Raw genomic sequence first — 19116 nt, 5'->3', positions numbered from 1 at the left:
CTGATGGCGCCTCCACACTTCCAGATACCCCCAAATTGCTGTTGTGCCTTTGGCCAGACCCCAAAAACTTGGGGCAAAGTTTACCAAGAAAGTAAACGGTCAAAAGTTAGGTACGTGGGAAACACACCCACAAATCACCTCCGGCTCAGCTGTATCATTGGAGGCATGGCCTCCCTGGGTCCTGAATGAACTGCTTAATGGCCATGATCCCAGAGACTCAGAAACAAATCTCGAAACCCAGTGGCTTTTGGCAGAAATGCGTCTGGTCCCTGCTGTGCTGGGCCCACGGTTTCATGCCTTGGCCTGTTTCCTCTGGTGGCCCGGTGGCCGCCATCCTCCAGAGGCCACTGGACAGTCAAGCTTGGGACCTCAGTGACAAAACTTGTTGGGCCTCACAGGATGGTGGTGGAGCAAGTCCTGTCCTCCCCGTCCCCAAGAGACCCCAAGTCATTGTCCACAGACGGCCTTTCTGGTTCCTGATCAAGCTGCTTAACGACCATGATCCCAGAGACTCAGGAGCAATTCTCAGGAACCCAGCAGGTTTTGGCAGAAATCCCTCCAGATTTAAGTGTTCAAATTTCGGAATTTCAAAATTGTGCGGCCAGTACTACAGCCATGAAACATCATGTGTTATTCATAACCAGAAATAGGAAACAAATTGTCTCCTGTTGCCTTTTCAGCAGATCTGAGTGTTGGGGCAAAATCTCAAATAATAATGGTGGGTCTGGTGTTAAAATATTGAATGTCATCAAAGTAGAGAGAGAGTAATGTGGAAATCATCTGCCCCACTGGTAGGGGGAGGGTGTGGGATGGGGATATACTGAGGTTGTTGGGGGTAGAGTATGGGCACTGGTGATGGTACGGCTGTTTCATTGTATGACCGAAACTTAGACCTGAAAGCTTTGTAACTGCTCTCATGGTGATTCAATAAATAAAATCATAAAAAGTGAAAAAAAAAAAGTAAGATGGAGTTCATGCACAATTCAATCAGCTAATCAGTGGCTGGATAAATAGCAGAACTCCTACATAAAAAAAGAGAGAGAGAGAGAGAGAGAGAAATCCAGAAAAACGCGGCAAATCTGTACCCCAAGCACACTTCTCCCCAAACGACCCGTTTTCCCCCACCCGAGATAAATCTGACATGCTATGGGTCATATCCTCCTGCCACTGACCCCCAAAACCCGACCTTCTCCCACCATGGGAACTGATGGCACAAACTCCACCTTTGTGTCATGCCGTACATGACACATTTGTCACTAGCACCTGATGACTCATTTCAGAATCTCAACAGAAGTCACAAAGATGGGGAGCACTGCTCGGGGAGCACCATGCAGGGGCTTCTCAGACCTTCCTTCTACCTCTGTCCCCCGCCTGTTCTGGGGAAGATGCATAGACAAATGGCCGGGGGTTGAGAACAGAGGAACCAAGCTGGGAGGAAGTGGGTGCTTGTGTTTTGTTTTCTCTGGTGGCCTCTAACTACGGTTCCTCTTAAGAGACAAAGAAGGCCACAAATAAGCAAACACTCTGACCTCGGTTAGCACCCAACTCGGATTGAACGCCAAGATCTGCTCTAAATGAACTTTGAAAGGGCAAGCTAAATATCTTTCAGGGAAGCAAATAACCTTGGGGGTTATCTGCTCTGGTACTAAAAATGGGGGGAAAAAGTCTGTTTTGTATTTCTTGAAAATGTCAGCTTGACTCAAAGGCAGTTCTATTTCATCCCGCGGTACAAATGCTTCCTCCCAGCTAGAGCTTTGGCTCACGTCTGTCCAGCATCTTCTGGACAGGGAAACACCAGCCCTGGGAGCTGTGGCGTGATGGGACACTGGCACACAGGAAGCACCTCAATTTGGGTCATTTTCCCCCTTTAGGACACTGAGGACCCCTTGTTCCCCTCGGGCAGCACCGCACACCGTTCTATGAGGAAGTTACATAAAAATCAGCCTCTGTGTGTGTGTGGGGGGGGGGGGGTCGGACACAAGCAGCAGACTCCGTCCTGTGACTGCTGGAAGATCCCTCATATTCACACGAGGAAGCCTCAGAGATGGACCTTGGTGAGGGCGCCGGGGCCCTTGGCAATCTCCACCCGGGCGGGGCGAGCCCCCCAGCGCCTTGAGCCCAATCTGACTGCTCACATGAGGCACGCCAGGGTGCCCAAGTTCTGGGGTCCCTCGAGCAGACTACCCGGAGTGCGGGCCCCTGAGAGCAGCTCAGATGAGCTGAGCCGTGGCTTCCCCGCACACCCCCAGGATGCAGGCTCGGGGGCCATCGTGGCTCAGGGCAGGAGAGAAGACGAGAATGCAGCATCCACAGGGGGATGTGGGGCCCTTGGTTCCGAACTGTCTCGGGTCTGTCTGTTGGGATGACCCCACCCCACCCGCGCAGGACCAGGAGCGACCGTGGGTGTGATCGAGACAGCCCCTACCCTCAGCTGTGGTGACCAAGCCGCTTCCTCAACGCTTCTGCACTGCTGACTGGGAAAAGAAGGAGCAGAGAGGCCTCTCCAAGACCTGCTATGACTCGCATGGAAGGTGAACCCCGAGTCCTGTCACCACACAGGGTCGGGCAGGTCCCTGTCCTGTCACCACACAGAGGCAGGCAGGCCCATGTCCTGTCACCACACAAGGGCATGCAAGCACCTCCCTGCTCAATGACTGGGGTGAGGAGAGACCATCGGGGGAGCCCAGGAAAGTTTTGAATTCCACAGGCTGAAGCTCAGAGACATGGGCAAATCCACAGGGAGCTGGGTGACAGCAGCCCAAAACCCAAGCGAGGCCCGGGTTCTTTCTCTTAAGGTGCTGCTGAGACCAACATGCTGAGGGGGAAAGGTGCCCGGAAATCTGGCGATGCACCTGCGTTCTAGAAAGGTCGTGTCTTGAGACCAGCAGCAGCAGTATCACAAATCAACTCACATGCCCAAGGAATGCAGGGAAACGCGGTCGCGTCTCAAACACACCTGCACAAGCTTCCAATGGCAGAGGGCGCAGAGGGCGCAGACAGACACCGGAAGCGTTGGGGAAGTGCACGGGTTCAGGCTGACTCCCTGGCTTGGCACTGGGGGTGACACTTGGCAGGGATTGGGGGCCCGTATAGGGTGCTTGGGAATGAACCCGGGTCTACCAGGGGCAAGGCAAGTGCCCTACTCACCTTACTATCTCTCTGGCCCTGGTACGCTGTTTTTAGAAGACATTATCAAGCTGATGTGTTTCCCCCTTGCATCTTACCCTTCATTCGGGTATTTATTTTCCCTTTCCCTCCCTTTCTCGCTGAGGCTGAGGGTCGCACCCTGTAGGTGGTGCTTACTCACGTCGGGGGGGGGGGGTCTCACTCGGCCTGCCAGAACTCCAGCCATACCCAATTTTCCCTATATCCAGCGGCTGGGAGGAAGGAGGGAGGGACCGGGAGTGCAGACAATGACTGGCAAAGGACCTGACACCAGGAGAGGGCCTGGCACCACCTTTCCCCGGGCGCGCACAGCCCGCCTGCCGCCTGGCCCCAGGCCCCAGTCACCTCAAAGGTGGCCAAGATGACCTTGGCCTTCTTGCTGAGCACAGCGCCCACGGCGTTGAAGTTGCGGTCTCGGATCTCGGCGTAGAGCTCCTCTGCTGAGTCCAGCGGCAGCTTCTTGGCCTCTGTGGGCAGGTCCTGCATATCACCCTGCCTCTACAGGACGAATTTCTCGGGTGGCAGCTTTACATGACCTGCACGGGAGGGGACACCCCAAGTGAGACTCCAGAGACTTCCTGTCAGGGGAGAGCACTGGGCTTTGAGTCACTAGATGCACACCTGCGTAGGACACTCACGCTTTTCACGCACGGCTTCCCTGGCCTGGTCCGCGGGACGCCTCCTGCCACTGCCAGCCTTAACCGAACTCAGGATGGGGCCACCCGAGGAAACATGCCCCAGGGCGGCCCACTGTCTGTCCTGCTGGTGCGTGCAAGTGCATGCCGTCTATACCACCATTTCAACAAGCCAAGTGGAGCCCAGGATGGGGCAGGAGTGATAGCTCAGCAGGGAGGGTGTTTGCCTTGCATGGGGCAGACCCAGGTTCGATTCCCAGCATCCCATATGCCCTCCTGAGCACCGCCAGGAGTAACTCCTGAGTGCAGCACCAGGAGTTACCCCTGTGCATTGCCAAGTGTGACCCCTGTCACTGTCCTCCCATTGTTCATCGATTTTGTTCAAGCGGGTCCAGTAACGTCTCCATTTTGAGACTTGTTACTTTGTTTGCCATATAGAACACGTCATGGGTAGCTTGCCAGGCTTTGCCATGCAGGGAAGACACTCTCCGAAAAAGAAAAAGAAAAAGAAAAAAAAAAAAAAAAAACAAGATCCCAGGAATCATCTCAGCATGGAAGTGTGCTTGAGGGCAGGAGACAGCTCCGACGGCTTCTTTCCTTTCTGTTTCCTTTCTCTGATTTTTGGGCCAAACCTGTCAGTGCTCAAGGCTTATTCCTGGCTCTGTGCTCTGGGCTAATTCTTGGCAGTGACTGGGGGAACCATATGCGGTCCTGGGGACCAAACTCACCCTAACTGCTGCACTGCCTCTAGCTCCAAGTTGGTTCCTTTCAAAAAATCATCTCCTCCACTTTCAACACAAATCCCGACGTGTCTACACACAATCAGCTCCAACTGCTGTGGGTCCAGAGAGACGGGTCATCGGGGGCAGCGCACGCTCAAGTCCAGCTGTATGTTCCTCTGAGCACTGCCCCATGTGGGCCCTGAGCACTGTGGGGTGGGTGCTGAGAATCATAAAGCAACAACAAGAACTCCTGCATTGGAGAATGTGGGGAGAGAAAGTGACTGACGGAAGAAAAATACTTCTCGGATGCTTTCCAAATCCTAAGCCCCTCGGAACAGCCCGGGCACCAGCGTCTGGAGACAGCACGCCACGGTGGCCGCGGGACCCGGGGCCTGAGCACATGCTGAGATACACGAGGTCGGCAAGACCTCGCATTCCAGCTCAAAGCAGAGGGGCAGCCGCTGGCCCAGGCAGCCTGCACGCAGCTCCTGCACGGGCCTGCCATCGCCCTCGGTCCAGCCACGGGCGCAGAGCTGGGGGGTTATGGGGAAGCCCAATTTCTCCTTGTTTTTAAGATTTCTCTTAATGGTTTCTTTTTGGGGGGGTCACACCCAGCAATGCACAGGAGTCACTCCTGGCTCTGCACTCAGGAATTACTCCTGGCGGTGCTCAGGGCACCATATGGGATGCTGGGAATTGAACCCGGGCTGAGCCGTGTGCAAGGCAAACGCCCTACCCACTGTACTATCACTCCAGCCCTCTCCCTTAATTAAATGTTTGACCAGAAGTAAGTGTGTGATGTGAAGAGACTGTGAGCTCCCGAAACTCCTTCCCCACGGAGGCACCCCACGAGCCCCATCTCTGACACCTCTGCACCCAAAACCCTAGCACCTCTGCTAGATCCCTCGAAGGACTTGCAGAAGCACCAGGAGGCAGGGACCCCTCTCACGGGGTGCTCCCGTGCCAGTGAAACCTTGGAGCAGGAGTCTGGGGAGGGGCTGTGTGTGTGGCATCACCCCCAGCTGCTGCCAGGCACAACCCGGTGGCTCCAGGGCCACAGACTGGCCCCACAGAGCAGAAAATCACCGAGATCAGCCCCACAGTCCCTTGGGCACTGCTTACGACTGTCCCCACAAAAGGAAGCAACTTAAGAAGTTATCCTTCGGAACAACTGGTAAAAAACAACCGGAAACACCCCCATAATCCTGAAAGAGCAGAAAAACGCTTTGTTGTGTGGAAATGCCTCCATGTGTGGTCCTGTTCTGCTTCCGTGGCCGCTGTCACTGAGCCACGCATTCACCACTGCAGTGACATACACACTAATACACACGAACACACACACACACACACGCCATCGCAATCCACTCTGCGATAACTAGCTTGGCACACTGGACAGACAGCACTGTCTGCACTCGGCCAGCACTCAGCAGCTGCAGGGCTCTGTGTCCGCAGAGAGACCCCATGCAGTTAGCTGCATCCCTGTCCTTCCAGACCTGGGCTCTATCCCCAGGGCTGTTTCCCCAGCCCCCGGCCAGGGCCACTCCTGAAGGCGCCGGAGTTACCCCTCTTGCGGCCTGGGGCTCCCTGTTCTGAACAAAAGACACGAATCAGACTGTGGGAAACTTCTCAGACTGTATTCCAGCAGGAGCTACTCCCGGCTCAGTGCTCACTGGACGAGGCAGGAGCGCGGATGGCACCGAGCGCTGGCTGTGCGCCTGGCACTAGCCCCATGAGCCTTCCTAGCCCCCACTCAGATCTGAAATGCTACAGAATCTAACATCCGGGGCCAAACCCCCCTGACCTCGGACCCAGGCACCCCTCAGAAACGCTCTATTCCTCATGCCTCCTTGGGCGGCCCGAGCAGCGGGGCTATACACCGCATGGCCCTCTGCACAAGGCCTTAGCCTCGGTTTCCCCGATGGTGTCCTGGCTCGAGCTCGCTTTAACCTTGGGCTGAAAGTCAGTGCCTGACATTTTCAAGTATTCTGACTTACCCACAAAGGCCACACCTTTAAAAACAGACACTTTTGAGATTGATTTTACTCAGCTAACCTATTAGTAAATGATGTCACTTCACTTACTGTTCTGGATGCCATAAATTTCATCGATGTGTCCTTCGTATGTCGGCTGAGTTGCAAGTGGTGTTAATAAATCCACATTCCAATCAAGCAACAAGAGGTTATCAAAATCAGGAAATATTGAATTCTGACTTTCTGTAAACTCTCTCTTCATCCTCATCATCATATTGGCCACTTGCTGGGAACAAAGTACAGAATCAGGGAGAGACTTTTTAGCAATGGGCGGATTTTAAAATGAAGCTAAAAGGTGCCCGGCAATCCAAAATTTAAAAATAAGGCGGAAAAAAAGGGAACAATAAAATAAAACAAGATAGTTCCGAGACAGTATGGTCGGTAGGATGCTTGCCTTGCAGGTGGCTGACACAGGTTCAATTCCTGGCACCACGTACGATCCCTCAAACCCTGCCAGGAGTGAGCCCCGAGCACTGCAGGGTATGGAGAGGGCGGGAGGAGGGAGAGGGCGAGAGAGGGAGGGAGAGTAGGGATGGAAAAGAAAAGATAAAGAACAGAAAAGAGAAAAGGAAAGAGGGCTGGGAGACAGCAGAGGGGCCAGGGGTCACGCCTTGCACGCAGACAGACTCATTTTGGTGGCCCGAGCACAGAGCCAAGAGCACTGCGAGGTGGAGCCCCAAACCCCACCCGCAGGAGAGAGGACTCCCTCCCCGCCCCAGCTCACCCTGGCGCACTCGCCCTTGCCGAAGATCTAGGGGATGGTCCCGTACAGGCCAGCAGGGTCATCAAGCCCCTGGTCGCGTGGTACAGGCCCGTCTGGTCGCTGTCCAGGTAGCACTCCTGTGGGAGAGGGCCAGGCGTGTGGGCACAGGCTCTGTGAGTCAGCACCGAGGCCTCAAGGCAGCATCTCTACTGGGGGCAAGCATTGCTGGGCGGGCGAGGAAAGGCTGGCCTCCGCCTGCCCGCGTGACCACACAGCAGAACACTCTGGGCTTGTAGAAGGACAGGCAGCCTCTCCCACATACAGCAGCGAGTGTCACAGGGGACAGCAGGAGGGCAGCCACGGTCTCGGAGAAGGGCCACAAGGTCCATGTAACACACAGACAAAAAGAAACATCTTTGGCCCAGAAAGAGCAAAGAGCACGCACGCGCCGCCCAGCCGGGTGGTTCAGCAGGGCTGACAGAGCACACATGGTCGCCAGCGGGGCCTCAAGATCTCTCCTGTGCCTCAATCCCTTCATCCAGCAAGTGCAGAGAGCAGAGGAGGGAACTCACGCAACGCGCTTCACCTGCACTCCACCTGATGGGGCGGCACTGCTGGTGCCCATCGCGGGACTCTCTTTTTATCTTTTTTCTTTTTGGGTCACACCCGGCAATGCACTGGGGTTACTCCTGGCTCATGCACTCAGGAACTACTCCTAGTGGTGCTCGGGGGACCATATGGAATACTGGGAATCGAACCAGCATCGGCCGCATGCAAGGCAAACACCCTACCTGCTGTGCTATTGCTCCGGCCCCTCATTGTGGAATCTTTGACCCTGTCTAAGGCAGCAGCCAACAGGCATGCACCGCAGAGGCATGAGGACGAGGGGTGCAGACTGAGGGCGGGGTAGAGAGGGAGACCTCCGAGAGAGCCTGGCCCAGATTGAGCATAACATCCCCAAAGATCACGTAGGATGTCTCTGCCAAGTCTGGGGTGCAGCCTCACACTTCAGTCCAAAATATCATGGTCGGGATGTCCAAAGAGTCCTCAGAAAAGGACCAGAAACTCCGCATTGGAGCAGAGCAGAGAGGAAGATTCAGTGGAAGGAAAGCATTAGGGGGCCTCTTTCAAACTGCTCAGGGGCACAGGTGACTGTTCAGAGAGGGAACTGTGTCTGCCTGCGGACAGCTAAGCCGGCTCCTGCCTGGCCCTGCCCAGCCCCGAGCACCCAAACAAAACATTCATTTTGAAAAACGGCGTATTACTACAGAGACACCTCTAACAACTCCCACCCGGTGAGGCTCAGGGGATACCCCTGGCTCTGCACTCAGGAATTATTCTGGTGATGCTTCGGGGACCATATGGGATGCCGGGGATTGAACCTGGGTCAGATGCGTGCAAGGAAAATGCCCTCCGAATGTATTTAGCTCCAGCCCTTGGAATTCCTCCTTAACAGCCACTAGGGTCATAACTGGTGGTGTGTGGGTCCCTCCTGTCCTGAACTCGGGGCTCCCCAGGTGATGCGGGCTCGGGGGCCGTCGTGGCTCAGGGCGGGAGAGAGGGCGTGAATGCAGCATCCACGGGCGGATGTGGGGCCCGTGGCAACGAACTGTCTGGGGTCTGTCATTTGGGATGGCCTTGCCCCCCCCACGCAGGGCCAGGAGCAACCCTGGGTGTGACTGAGAAAGCTCCTATCCTCAGCTGGGGTGACCAAGCCGCTTCCTCAACGCGTACACACTGCTGACTGGGAAAGGGAGCAGAGAGGCCGCTCCCAGACCTGCAATGGCTCGGATGGAAGGCGAACCCCTAGTCCTGTCACCACACAGGGCCGGGCAGGCCCCTGTCCTGTCACCACACAGGGGCATGCAGGCCTGTGTCCTGTCACCAAACAAGGCCATGCAAGCCCCTCCCTGCTTCATGACTGGGGTGGGGAGAGACCATTGGGGAGCCCAGGAAAGTCCTGGATTCCACAGGATGAAGCCCAGAGACGTGAGCAAACCCACAGGGAGCTGGGTGACAGCAGCCCAAAACCCAAGCGAGCCCCAGGTTCTTTCTCTTAAGGTGCAGCTGAGACCAACATGCCGAGGGGAAATGGTGCCCGGAAATCTGGTGATGCACCTGCGTTCTCGAAAGGTCGTGTCTTGAGACCAGCAGCAGCAGCAGCACCGCAAATCAACTCACACGCCCAAGGAATGCAGGGAAACTTGGTCGCGTCTCAAACACACCTGCACAAGCTTCCAATGATAGAGGGCGCAGAGGGCGCAGACAGGCACTGGGAGCATTGGGGCCGTGCACGGGTTCCGGCTGACTCCCTGGATTGGCACTGGGGGTCATACCTGGCGGGTCTTGGGGGACCGTATGGGGTGCCAGGGAACAAACCCGGGTCTGCAAGGGACAAGGCAAGTGCCCTACCCACATTACTATCTCTCTGGTCCGGTACGCCGTTTTTAGAAGACATTATCAAGCTGATGTGTTTCCCCCTTGCATCTTCCCCTTCATTCCGGTATTTATTTTCCCTTTCCCTCCCTTTCTTGCTGAGGCTGAGGGTCGCACACTCTAGGTGGTGGTTACACACTTGGGGGGGGGGGGTCCCCACTCGGACTGCCAGAACTCTAGCCATGCCCAATTTTCCCTATTTCCAGTGAAGAATGTGCCATAGGAAAAACATCTGGGTGAAAACTCAAATAAATCAATGCTTTTGGGTCTACAGATTATCTTAAGGGACTCAGCATGGAGAAACCTCACCCCACAGAAGAAAGAGCCAGAGTTCTGGCCTGGGCACCCCTAAGAGCCAACCTGACACATTGAAAGAGAAATTTTTCAGAAGTGCTCCCTGTCATAAAGATAGTAAACAAAACATATAAAATCATATTTGCAAACAAAACACAACCTTTCAGAAAAAGACAATATTTAAAAAAGAAAAACTCCGGGAGCCAGATAGATAGTATAGTGGGAAGGTGCTTCCCTGGCATCAAAGAGTCAAATATGGACCCCTGAGGACCCCCAAGAGTAACCCCTGAGCATCATCAGGTGAGGCCCCAAGCAAAAACCAAAGCAAAGCAAACAAATAAATCACTTATCACTTAATCACTTAATCCCCGTTATTCATCGATTTATTCGAGCGGGTGCCAGTAATGTCTCCATTCATCCCGGTTGCGTGCTAGCGTAGCCAAATGGTATCTGTTCGTTCTAGGAACATGCAGAGCCTCAAACCGATCATTTAGGGTCTTGACGAAGGAATCTGACCATCTTATAGGTGGGCGTCCACGTGATCTTTTGATGTCTCGTGGAATCCAATCAGTAATGGCTCTAGTCCAGCGGTTGTCTGTAAACCTCATTACGTGTCCAGCCCATCTGATTTTTGATGTCTTGGCAAATGAGACAGCGTCCCTGATTCTTGAGTGTTGACGAAGATCAGAACTCCGGATTCTATCTCTCATTTGAGTGAATCGTGATATTCCAAGCATAGTGCTTTCGATTCCTCTTTGAGAGACACGAATAGCGTTCTCATCCAGTTTTCGTAGGGTCCAGGTCTCTGAGGCATATGTTAATGCAGGAAGAATAGTGGAATCAAAGAGATGTGTTCGTAGCTGGAGGTTCTTTGTCCTTTTAGTTATTTCTTCCATGCTCTTGAAGGCATTCCAAGCCGCTCTCTTCCTCCTGCGCAACTCAGGTGCCAGGTCATTCATCATGTTGATTTCTCGACCTAGGTATATATAACCATTGCATTCGGAGATGGTGGTTCCGTTGAGAGCGAATGGAGCGCCAGGAACAAGGCTGTTTCTCATAAACATTGTCTTCGTAAGATTCAGCTGTAGTCCGACCTTTCCACATTCACGGTCAAATTCGTTCAGCATTTGTGCCGCTTGGCTGATGTTTGGTGTTATTAGAACGATGTCATCAGCAAAGCGGAGGTGGTGTAGTTGCCGACCATCTATCTTCACTCCCATGTTTTCCCATTCCATCGTCGCATGATGTTCTCGAGGGTGGCACTGAAGAGTTTTGGTGAAATGGTATCACCCTGCCGAACCCCTCTCTTGATATGGATGATTACTTCTTTGTAGAATGGTGAGATTTTGGTAGTGAACCCACAATAGAGCTCACGAAGGATCCTGATGTATTGAGTTTGTATGCCCTGATTGGCTAGGGCTTCCATGACCGCTTCCGTCTCAACAGAATCAAAGGCCTTCTTTAAATCAATGAACGTTAGACAGAGCGGCATCTTGAACTCCCGAGATACCTCAATGAGCTTGGTTATTGTGTGGATATGGTCGATGGTACTGAATCCTTTTCGGAATCCAGCTTGTTCACATGGTTGTCCTTCATTTAGCGTTCTGCTAATCCTATTCAGGATGACTCGAGTGAATAGTTTGTAGATGACAGACATTAGGCAGATTGGGCGATAGTTGCCAATGTCGTGGGTGTCTCATTTCTTGTATAGTAGTACAGTCCTGCTGGTTTTCCATTGGGATGGAACCTTGCATTCAGACAGGTAGCGTGTGAAGAGTTGAACCAATGTATTGATGAGTACTGATGGTAAGTTCTTCAGTTGTTCAGGTCTGATCTTGCCTGGGCCAGGTGCTCTTTGTTTCTTTACCGACGAGATGTCATGTTGGATTTCGGAAGGGAGAACATTGGGAACGACATATCCATCATGTGGTATGTGGTATGTGGGCAAGTCGATGTGGCTATTAAAGAGATCTGAGTAGAAGTCATGAATAATCTTCTCCATTGCCCTTCTGGAAGACGAGATAGATCCATCATGATGTCGGAGGGCAGTTATCTTGGTTTTGTAGTTGGTGAAGGACAGGCGGGCATTACGAATGTTTTTCCCAGCTTCTGCTGCATCTACCAGTACTGCTGCTCTCCTGTTTTTGAGGTCATCCTTGATGGCTTCTCTGCACTGTTTTGCCAGTTTGGATGTTCGCTTGTGGTTGCCTGAGGCATGTGCCAACCCACGTTGGCGAATAAGTTCAAGAGTGTTCGAAGAAAGATGGTTTTTTGTGGTTATCTATCTCTTGGCATTCCTTGCACAATCATGGAGGTGCTGAATCATTCGACCGTATTCCTCATCAATGTTGTCAATGACGGCATCTTCCCATGTTGCCGCAATAGTGCCAAAGAGCTCCCAGTTGGTGGTTGTTCTGGGAGTCCTCTTCTTAAACCTTGCATTCTTTTCTCCTCATTCTGTGAGGTAGAATTTTGCACTAAGAAGATGGTGGTCTGATCCTGTTTGGAATTTTGGGACAAAAGCAACGTCGGTTAGGCAAAACCGCCGATTGAATATGATGTGGTCTATTTCATTGTGGAACCGTCCATCGGGAGACTCCCATGTCCAACGTTTAGATTCAGCCTTTTGGAATTGTGAGTTACCATGGAAGGTTTTGGTTGACATGATGAACTCAAACAGTCTGTCACCCTGTTCGTTCCATTCCAGGCCATGGGTTCCGATGTGGAGTTCATCGACTGATCTTCTTGGTCCTATCTTGGCATTAAAATCACCGACAATGATCTTGTAGAAGGTGTGATCTTCTTTATAGAACTTCTCCAGCTCCATGTAGAATTTCTCAGTTTCTCTTTCACCATAACTGGATGTTGGTGCATAGACAACAAAGATAGAAACTTCCGGTAGTGAGCCACATTTATTCAAGTGTAATCGTCCGATTCGGGTTGTTAGGCATTCGAATGAATCAATGCTCATGACTAAGTTTGTATTGACAAGGATACCAACACCACCGACACCTCTTTTATCACATGTTCCAAGGAACAGTTCTTCTCCAGTGTCAAAAACAGCATGATGGGATTGATGTCTTCTCGTTTCGGTCAGACCAATGATGTCGTACTTGATCTTTCGCGCTTGTACCATAAGGTCTTCAATGGATGCAGTAGATGCCAGCGTACGAGCATTAAAAGTACAGACAATCATTTTTGTTTTTCTGCGTTTTGGCAGCCTATGTCTGCCTTGGTGTTTTATCAGCCTCTCCTTCCATATCCTTCTCGACTCTGCATATTCAGGGTTAGGGAAATGAGATCAATTTATTACTGGATATGGCATATCAATTTGGTCTATTTGGCATAGACCACGGATAGCTTGCCAGGCTCTGCCGTGTGGGTTGGATATTTAAGGTACCCTGAAAACTTAGAGAAAAGTAAATTATGTTCGTGGCCACGCACTCCCGGGAGCTTGTTGTGATAATCTCTGGATCCTGGCCGTTGTTGGGGTTACACGGCAGTTGGAGGGTGTAACTGTCTAGCTACTGACAGGTCTAGTCCCAAACCGTGCAGGCTTGGAGATCTCAAATAAATCACAAATAAATATGTGCTGAAAATAACCAGTAGGAAACGGGCTGGGCCGGGCGTGTGGGAGAAACAGAATTTCCCGCACACCCTGCACCCAGCCCTGAGGTCACACTGCAGAACCTCAAGAGTTTGAATGAAAAATGTAAGCAATTTTATTTCTAGAAAATGAAAATGTAAGATAAAAGTCTTCAGGTCTTGCCAAGACTCAATCAAGGGGAAAGGCGAGTCATGGAAACAAAATCACTCACAAAGGGCTAACTGGAAAAACGCAATGACAGACTTGACTCTTTCTGGCTGGAGCGGCCCTGCCTTCCACTCTCAAAGATTCCTCCACAGCCACAGTCAAGTCAGGGTGGGACGGGCACAAGGACAAACATCGAACAGCAGCAGAGAAACACCAGAAATCAACACATTTAAGGACAATTGATTTTTGAGAATTCAGTAAGGGCAACAACAATTTTAAGCCAATTTGTTGGAACGGGAGGTTCTCCATAAGCAAGAGGAGCAGAGGCCGGAGAGACACCACAGGGGAAGGCGCTGGTCTTGCACGCAGCCAATCTGGGTTCTAGCCCCAGCACCACATATGGTCCCCGAGCATGCGCAGGAGTGATCCTTGAGCACAGAAAAAGGAGTAAACCTTGAGCACTGCTGGGTGTGGACCAACTCCCATCTCTCCCCAAAAGGAAGAAACTGGACACTTCCAGGAATCACTAAAATGCCAGTGTGAGTGTCACCATCACAAATGAGGCAGAAATGAGTGTCAAGTTCAAAGGGCAAACACTGAACTTACTCTGAAGGCGCCCTCCGACTCCATGGAGAGAAGGTCCCCGTCGAAGGGAATGAGGTCCAGGCTGTACTCCTCCCTATGGATGAAGGAGCCCAGGACACCCAGGTCCTTCAGCCGCTGCTCACACAGCAGGTTACGCCGGGGCACAAACAAAATGTGGAAATCTCTTGTGGAGCCATGTCTGTCTTCACTGCAAGAGAAGGACTGTGCGTTGTCCCAAGGCCCCGACGCGAGGACTGCTCCCCAGGGCCCCACCTGTGCCTGACACACAGTGGGCTCTAAAGAGACGCTTATGAGCTAACCCCCCACTACTGACTCGGCCCAAGATTCGAGTTTTCCTGCTCTCTTGATGTGATGCTTTTTCTGGAAACCGCTGACCTGTGCTCTGCCAAGGGGCAGTGCTGCTTTCTCTTGGGCCATTGATGGGACATGAAAACTCTCAGGGTTGGGGCTGGAGCAACAGCGCAGCGGGTATGGCGTTTGCCTTGCACGCGGCCGACTCGGATTCGATTCCCAGTTCCCAGCATCCTATATGGTCCCCTGAGCACCACCGGGGGTAATTCCTGAGTACAGAACCAGGAGTAATCCCTGTGCATTGCCGGGTGTCACGCAAAAAGAGGGAAAAAACACCCAAAACCTCTCAGGGTTATTGCAATGGACATCTGTTTCTTGCAGGAAAAAAATGTTTCTATTTAATCAAGTGATGTCTCTAGGAAAATAAAAGGTTGCTCCACACCGTGCCCGATCTTGCGCAAATACTCCACATGCTTTTAAGTCCTTAGGGGCCATGTCGATCAAACGTAATGCAGACTGGGCTGGTGCACTTCCTCCATAGATGCTGCAGCATTAAATATTAATCAGCTTCTCCTGACGTTGCTTATGAAATTTGAGCATATGGTATTCAGTACTTGAAGAAGAACCACTAGCTGTTTTTCTTTTTATAAAAAAATCTGGGTCCTTCTACTGAGACAGGCCGGAGCTTTCTACTGTCCTAAGAGAGTGGGTTTCTGTGGTTTGCCCTGCCTCCCCAAGCCCCAATGCACAAAGTTTCCCATTCTCTATTTATAGTTTTTGGGCCACACCTGCAGGTGCTCAGGGATAACTCCTGGCTATGCACTCAGAAGTCACTCCCGGAAGACTTGGGGACCACACTGGGTTCCGAGGATCTATCCTTGTCTGGCTGCAGAGTATCCTACTCCTGACCCCCCATTCTCCTCCGACACACTCTCACATCTGTCCAAAGATCCACTTCCTAAAGCGCTGGCAAGCAAAGGTGTCCTGATGAGCACTAAAACCACTAGAGGAATGATTCCGTATGGACCATGCAACAGTTCTCAGATACCTAAGCACATTTTCAGCAATTATATCCATCAGTTCTAGCCGGGCTCTGACGAAAAAAATTATATTCTTGACATCCGCTGCGCGCAAGCGGCTTCCTTTGAGTGTGAATATTTTCTCCACCTCATGTTCCTAGGAAAGCACACATACAAATGGTGAACAGAACCCCTAAAGCTTAGCAGCCGACCCTAACTCAGATATCACTGCAGGCAGCCAACCCGGGTTGGATTGCCGGCCTCCCACACCGTCCCCAGACACCACCAAGAGTCATTCCTGAGTGTAGAGCTAGGGGTACGTCTGAGCACTGCCAGGGGTGGCCCAGACAAAACAGAACAACAACAAAAACTCAGGTGTTCTAACACTCCCACTCCAAAGCACAGTAGACTTCAGTTTTGAGTCAGAGAATGCAGGGGTTTCGGTACATGCCTGACACATGACTGCCAACTTCGTCCCCTGGCACCACAAGGGTCTCAAGCATTGCCATGTGCATCCCAAGAGAGGCCACTGGAGTGGCCTGGGATATCACTGCCACCACAGCGCCAAGCCTCATCGAACTGCTAAGACTCACCACCAGGAGGTGCCCAGGGGCAGTGCTCAGGAGACCTGGGGCTAGGGAGAAAGTAGAGTGGTGAAGGTGCTTGCTTTGCATTCAGCTGACCCGGGGTTCTATCCCCAGCACCCCATACTGTCCACTGAGCACTGCCAGGAGTGATCCTAAGTGCAAAGCCAGGAGTAAGTCCTGAGCACTGCCTGGCACGAGCCCCCAAATAAAATTCAAAACCACTTTAGGATAAAAATTTAGATTCCCCAAAGGCAGGTGTATAAATTCAGGCTGAAGTAACCAATCCCGTGTCTGAAAAACTTTGATCCACATGAAGTAACAATCAGAAGACATGCCGCTCCGTCAAGGAGAAGAGGGGGGTGCAGACCCACCCTTGAAAGGTCCACTGAAGGCTCCTATGCTGCCCGAGCCCCTGAGCTGCTTGTGCCCATGTAGCCGAGCAAATGCGGTCCCTCCTTGAGATGGGGACTTTTGTGCTATCCTTTTTAATGTTGGGATGTGTGTAGGGGCTCTCTCTCTGTCTTTGGAAAAGCCCACGGTCTCTCCTGAAATGTTACTCTCTCTCCGCTCGTCCTCTTTCTAAAGGTCACCAAATAAAATGTTTTTTTTTTACTTCAAATAAATAAACAAAAGGTCCACAGAAGATAAAACATTTACCACTCATAACAGCATCAGTGATTCTAAAAACCAGACAGCTCTGCACACCACTTACTCCAGAAGTGGAACATCATATTACTCTTGCTAGAGTCCAGAATGACAGTTTCAAAAAAATAATAATAACCAAAACCTTTTTACCTTTAGAAGTGAGTACTGTGCAATCAAGCCAAATGGTCCTGTGAGATACTCATCTCAAACTATTGCCTGCGGGAGGGAGAAGCATCCCGTTCTTTTAGTAAAAGGGATTTCAATAACGGCCAACAGCAAACAACAGTCATTTGCAAACTCTGGACAAACAAAACTTGCAGTTAGCAATAGCTGACCACACTCATTTTCCGTGGCCTGAAGAAAAACAGTGTCAGGGCAAGGGGCGCTACTGGCCACGGAAGCACATTCACTGTCATCCACAAAGAGTGTGTATGCAGTGTCCTGGGGTCAGACTGGGGTCATGAACCCCGTGGGTGAACTGCCAAGGGAACCGTTCAACCCAGCATGTAACAGGCGTCATATAATCCAGCGTCAATCAAATGAAAACCTCTCGTGTAGATATCCCATAGGTATCTTAATTCTGAGAGAGTATTTGGAAAGCTGGGACAGTGTCATGTGCTCCTGAGAGAGTCAGGCCTCCAGCTGACCTTCGCCTCTACCTAGGCAAGGATGGTGTCACTGGGGGCCAGGACGAATGCCAAGCGGCCTGTGAGCATTTCGCCTGTGCGACACCAGGGTCCTTTTTCCCCATTTGGCGTAACTGATTGCGCGAACCGTGGAGGAATGGGCAGCTGGGAGAAGTGGTACCCAGGGAAGTATGCAGCGCCACCCCGCACACGGGGACAGCAGGGAGTGCCTGGACCTGGGGCTGGGCTCGTCCTGCTGATACTGACTCCAGTCGCCCCCGTTTTCCTTCCCAGAGCCGAGCCGCAGGGGCGGGGAGCACAACGCCCCCTCTATCGGGGCTGCCGACTCTGGGGGGCGCCCCCGGACCCAGAGGCTGCTGCCCGCCCTGGCCCTCAGATTGTTGCCCACGCACATGTCCAGGAACTCGCTCAGCACGTTCAGGTTCACCCGCCTGACTGCAGGTGCGCGGCCTTGGCGCCTCTGGGCCCCGCCGCCACGTGACGCCGCGGTCACGTGAAAAGAGTGACATCACACCCCTTCACCTCCCTCCATCCTGCTAGGGGCGCCGGGTGTGCCCCACCGAGCCAGGACACAGGCCGCCGATACTCAGTGCTCCCCGGGGTCTGTACAGACCCCCCAGACCCTCAGCAGAGCCGGGGCACAGCGCTGCCTCTGCTCCCTTGGAGGGACCCTCCCAGGAAGATGGGGGTGGGGGGAGAGGGCGCCCTGGCGTCATCTCCCCTGCACTGCCAGCTGGCCTTGCGAGGGCACGTTCCCCGCCCCCCACCCCCTGCTCCGGCTCCCGGGAGGGTCTCAGGGGGTCCTCGGGTTCCCCTGGCCATCGCCGGGTCCTGCCCAGTGAGGGACCGACCAGCAGCCCCAGCAGGCCGGTGAGCGGCTCGCGGCGCCCTCTGCTGGCCACCGTGGGAACTGCACAGGTGCCGGGCCCTGCCTGCCGCGGGGGTCCCGCCCACTCACACCCAGAAGCGCCTCAATCAGACCAGTCCCCGCGTCCCGGGGGTTCCCTGCCCGCCCCTCGGGGGCCGACCCGTGACTGCGGAGCCGCAGGAGGGGGCGCTGCCCGCGCAGCGGTCCCTGGGGGGCCTCCGGCCTGATGCCTGAGCTCCGTGCCGCCAGGTTGGTTGGCGGGGGCAGGAGCAGGGCCGGCGACTCCTGGCGGGCGACCCCCGGCGCCCGTCTCCCCGACGCGGGGCGGACCCCAGCCCCCGGTGCCCAGGGAGGCGCACCCCGAGGCCACGTGACCGTCTTTCCTGGGGGCAGCGGCGGGCGGGCAGCGGGGAGCACAGGGCGCGCGAGTCCTGGGACGCGGGGGCGCGGGGGTCTGAGACCAGAGGCGTCTGTCCGCAGGGTCCGGGCAGAGGCGGCGGCAGCCAGACTGGAAGGCGGGCTCTGCGTCTGGCCCCCTGGGCGGGCGGGGCTGGGTCCTAGTCTGGTGGAGGTGGCATAGGGCTCAGGCTTCCAGCTCTGAGTCTCCCTCATCCGGGGCGCGCTGCTCCGCGTGGTCTAGGAGATGGGGGTCAGTGGCGGCGCGGGCGTCCCCCACGTGCCGGCAGGGGGCTGTCCCCGCTGCAGCGCCCCCGC

General features: G+C 53.5%; 1 protein-coding gene across 1 annotated transcript; it reads right to left on the bottom strand.

Moving 5' to 3' along the window:
* Window positions 1-2548: 2548 nt before the first annotated feature.
* Window positions 2549-17064, bottom strand: LOC130024591 (vacuolar protein sorting-associated protein 33A-like). The gene is made up of 6 exons (XM_056115302.1): window positions 17038-17064; window positions 15685-15812; window positions 14346-14532; window positions 7327-7392; window positions 3511-3663; window positions 2549-2578 (listed from the first exon to the last, which is right to left on the bottom strand). Exons 2-6 carry the CDS (start codon window positions 15711-15713, stop codon window positions 2549-2551), a joined length of 465 nt encoding a protein of 154 aa, XP_055971277.1. The 5' UTR covers window positions 15714-15812; window positions 17038-17064.
* Window positions 17065-19116: the final 2052 nt, after the last annotated feature.

Source organism: Sorex fumeus, unplaced genomic scaffold (genome assembly GCF_029834395.1).
Source record: "Sorex fumeus unplaced genomic scaffold, SorFum_2.1 ptg000029l, whole genome shotgun sequence".
NCBI lineage: Eukaryota > Metazoa > Chordata > Mammalia > Eulipotyphla > Soricidae > Sorex > Sorex fumeus.
The sequence above is the reverse complement of the archived record's forward strand: the minus strand, read 5'-3'. Positions and strand labels throughout refer to the sequence as shown.

Excerpts from the sequence above, each read along its gene's own strand:
- LOC130024591 (XM_056115302.1), bottom strand. The coding sequence starts at position 15,713 with ATGGATATAATTGCTGAAAATGTGCTTAG. Across the intron at positions 14,533-15,684 it reads ATTGCTGAAAATGTGCTTAG|TGAAGACAGACATGGCTCCA; the intron begins GTATCTGAGAAC and ends CTTCTCTTGCAG. Across the intron at positions 3,664-7,326 it reads GGGGCTTGATGACCCTGCTG|AGGCAGGGTGATATGCAGGA; the intron begins GCCTGTACGGGA and ends TTCGTCCTGTAG.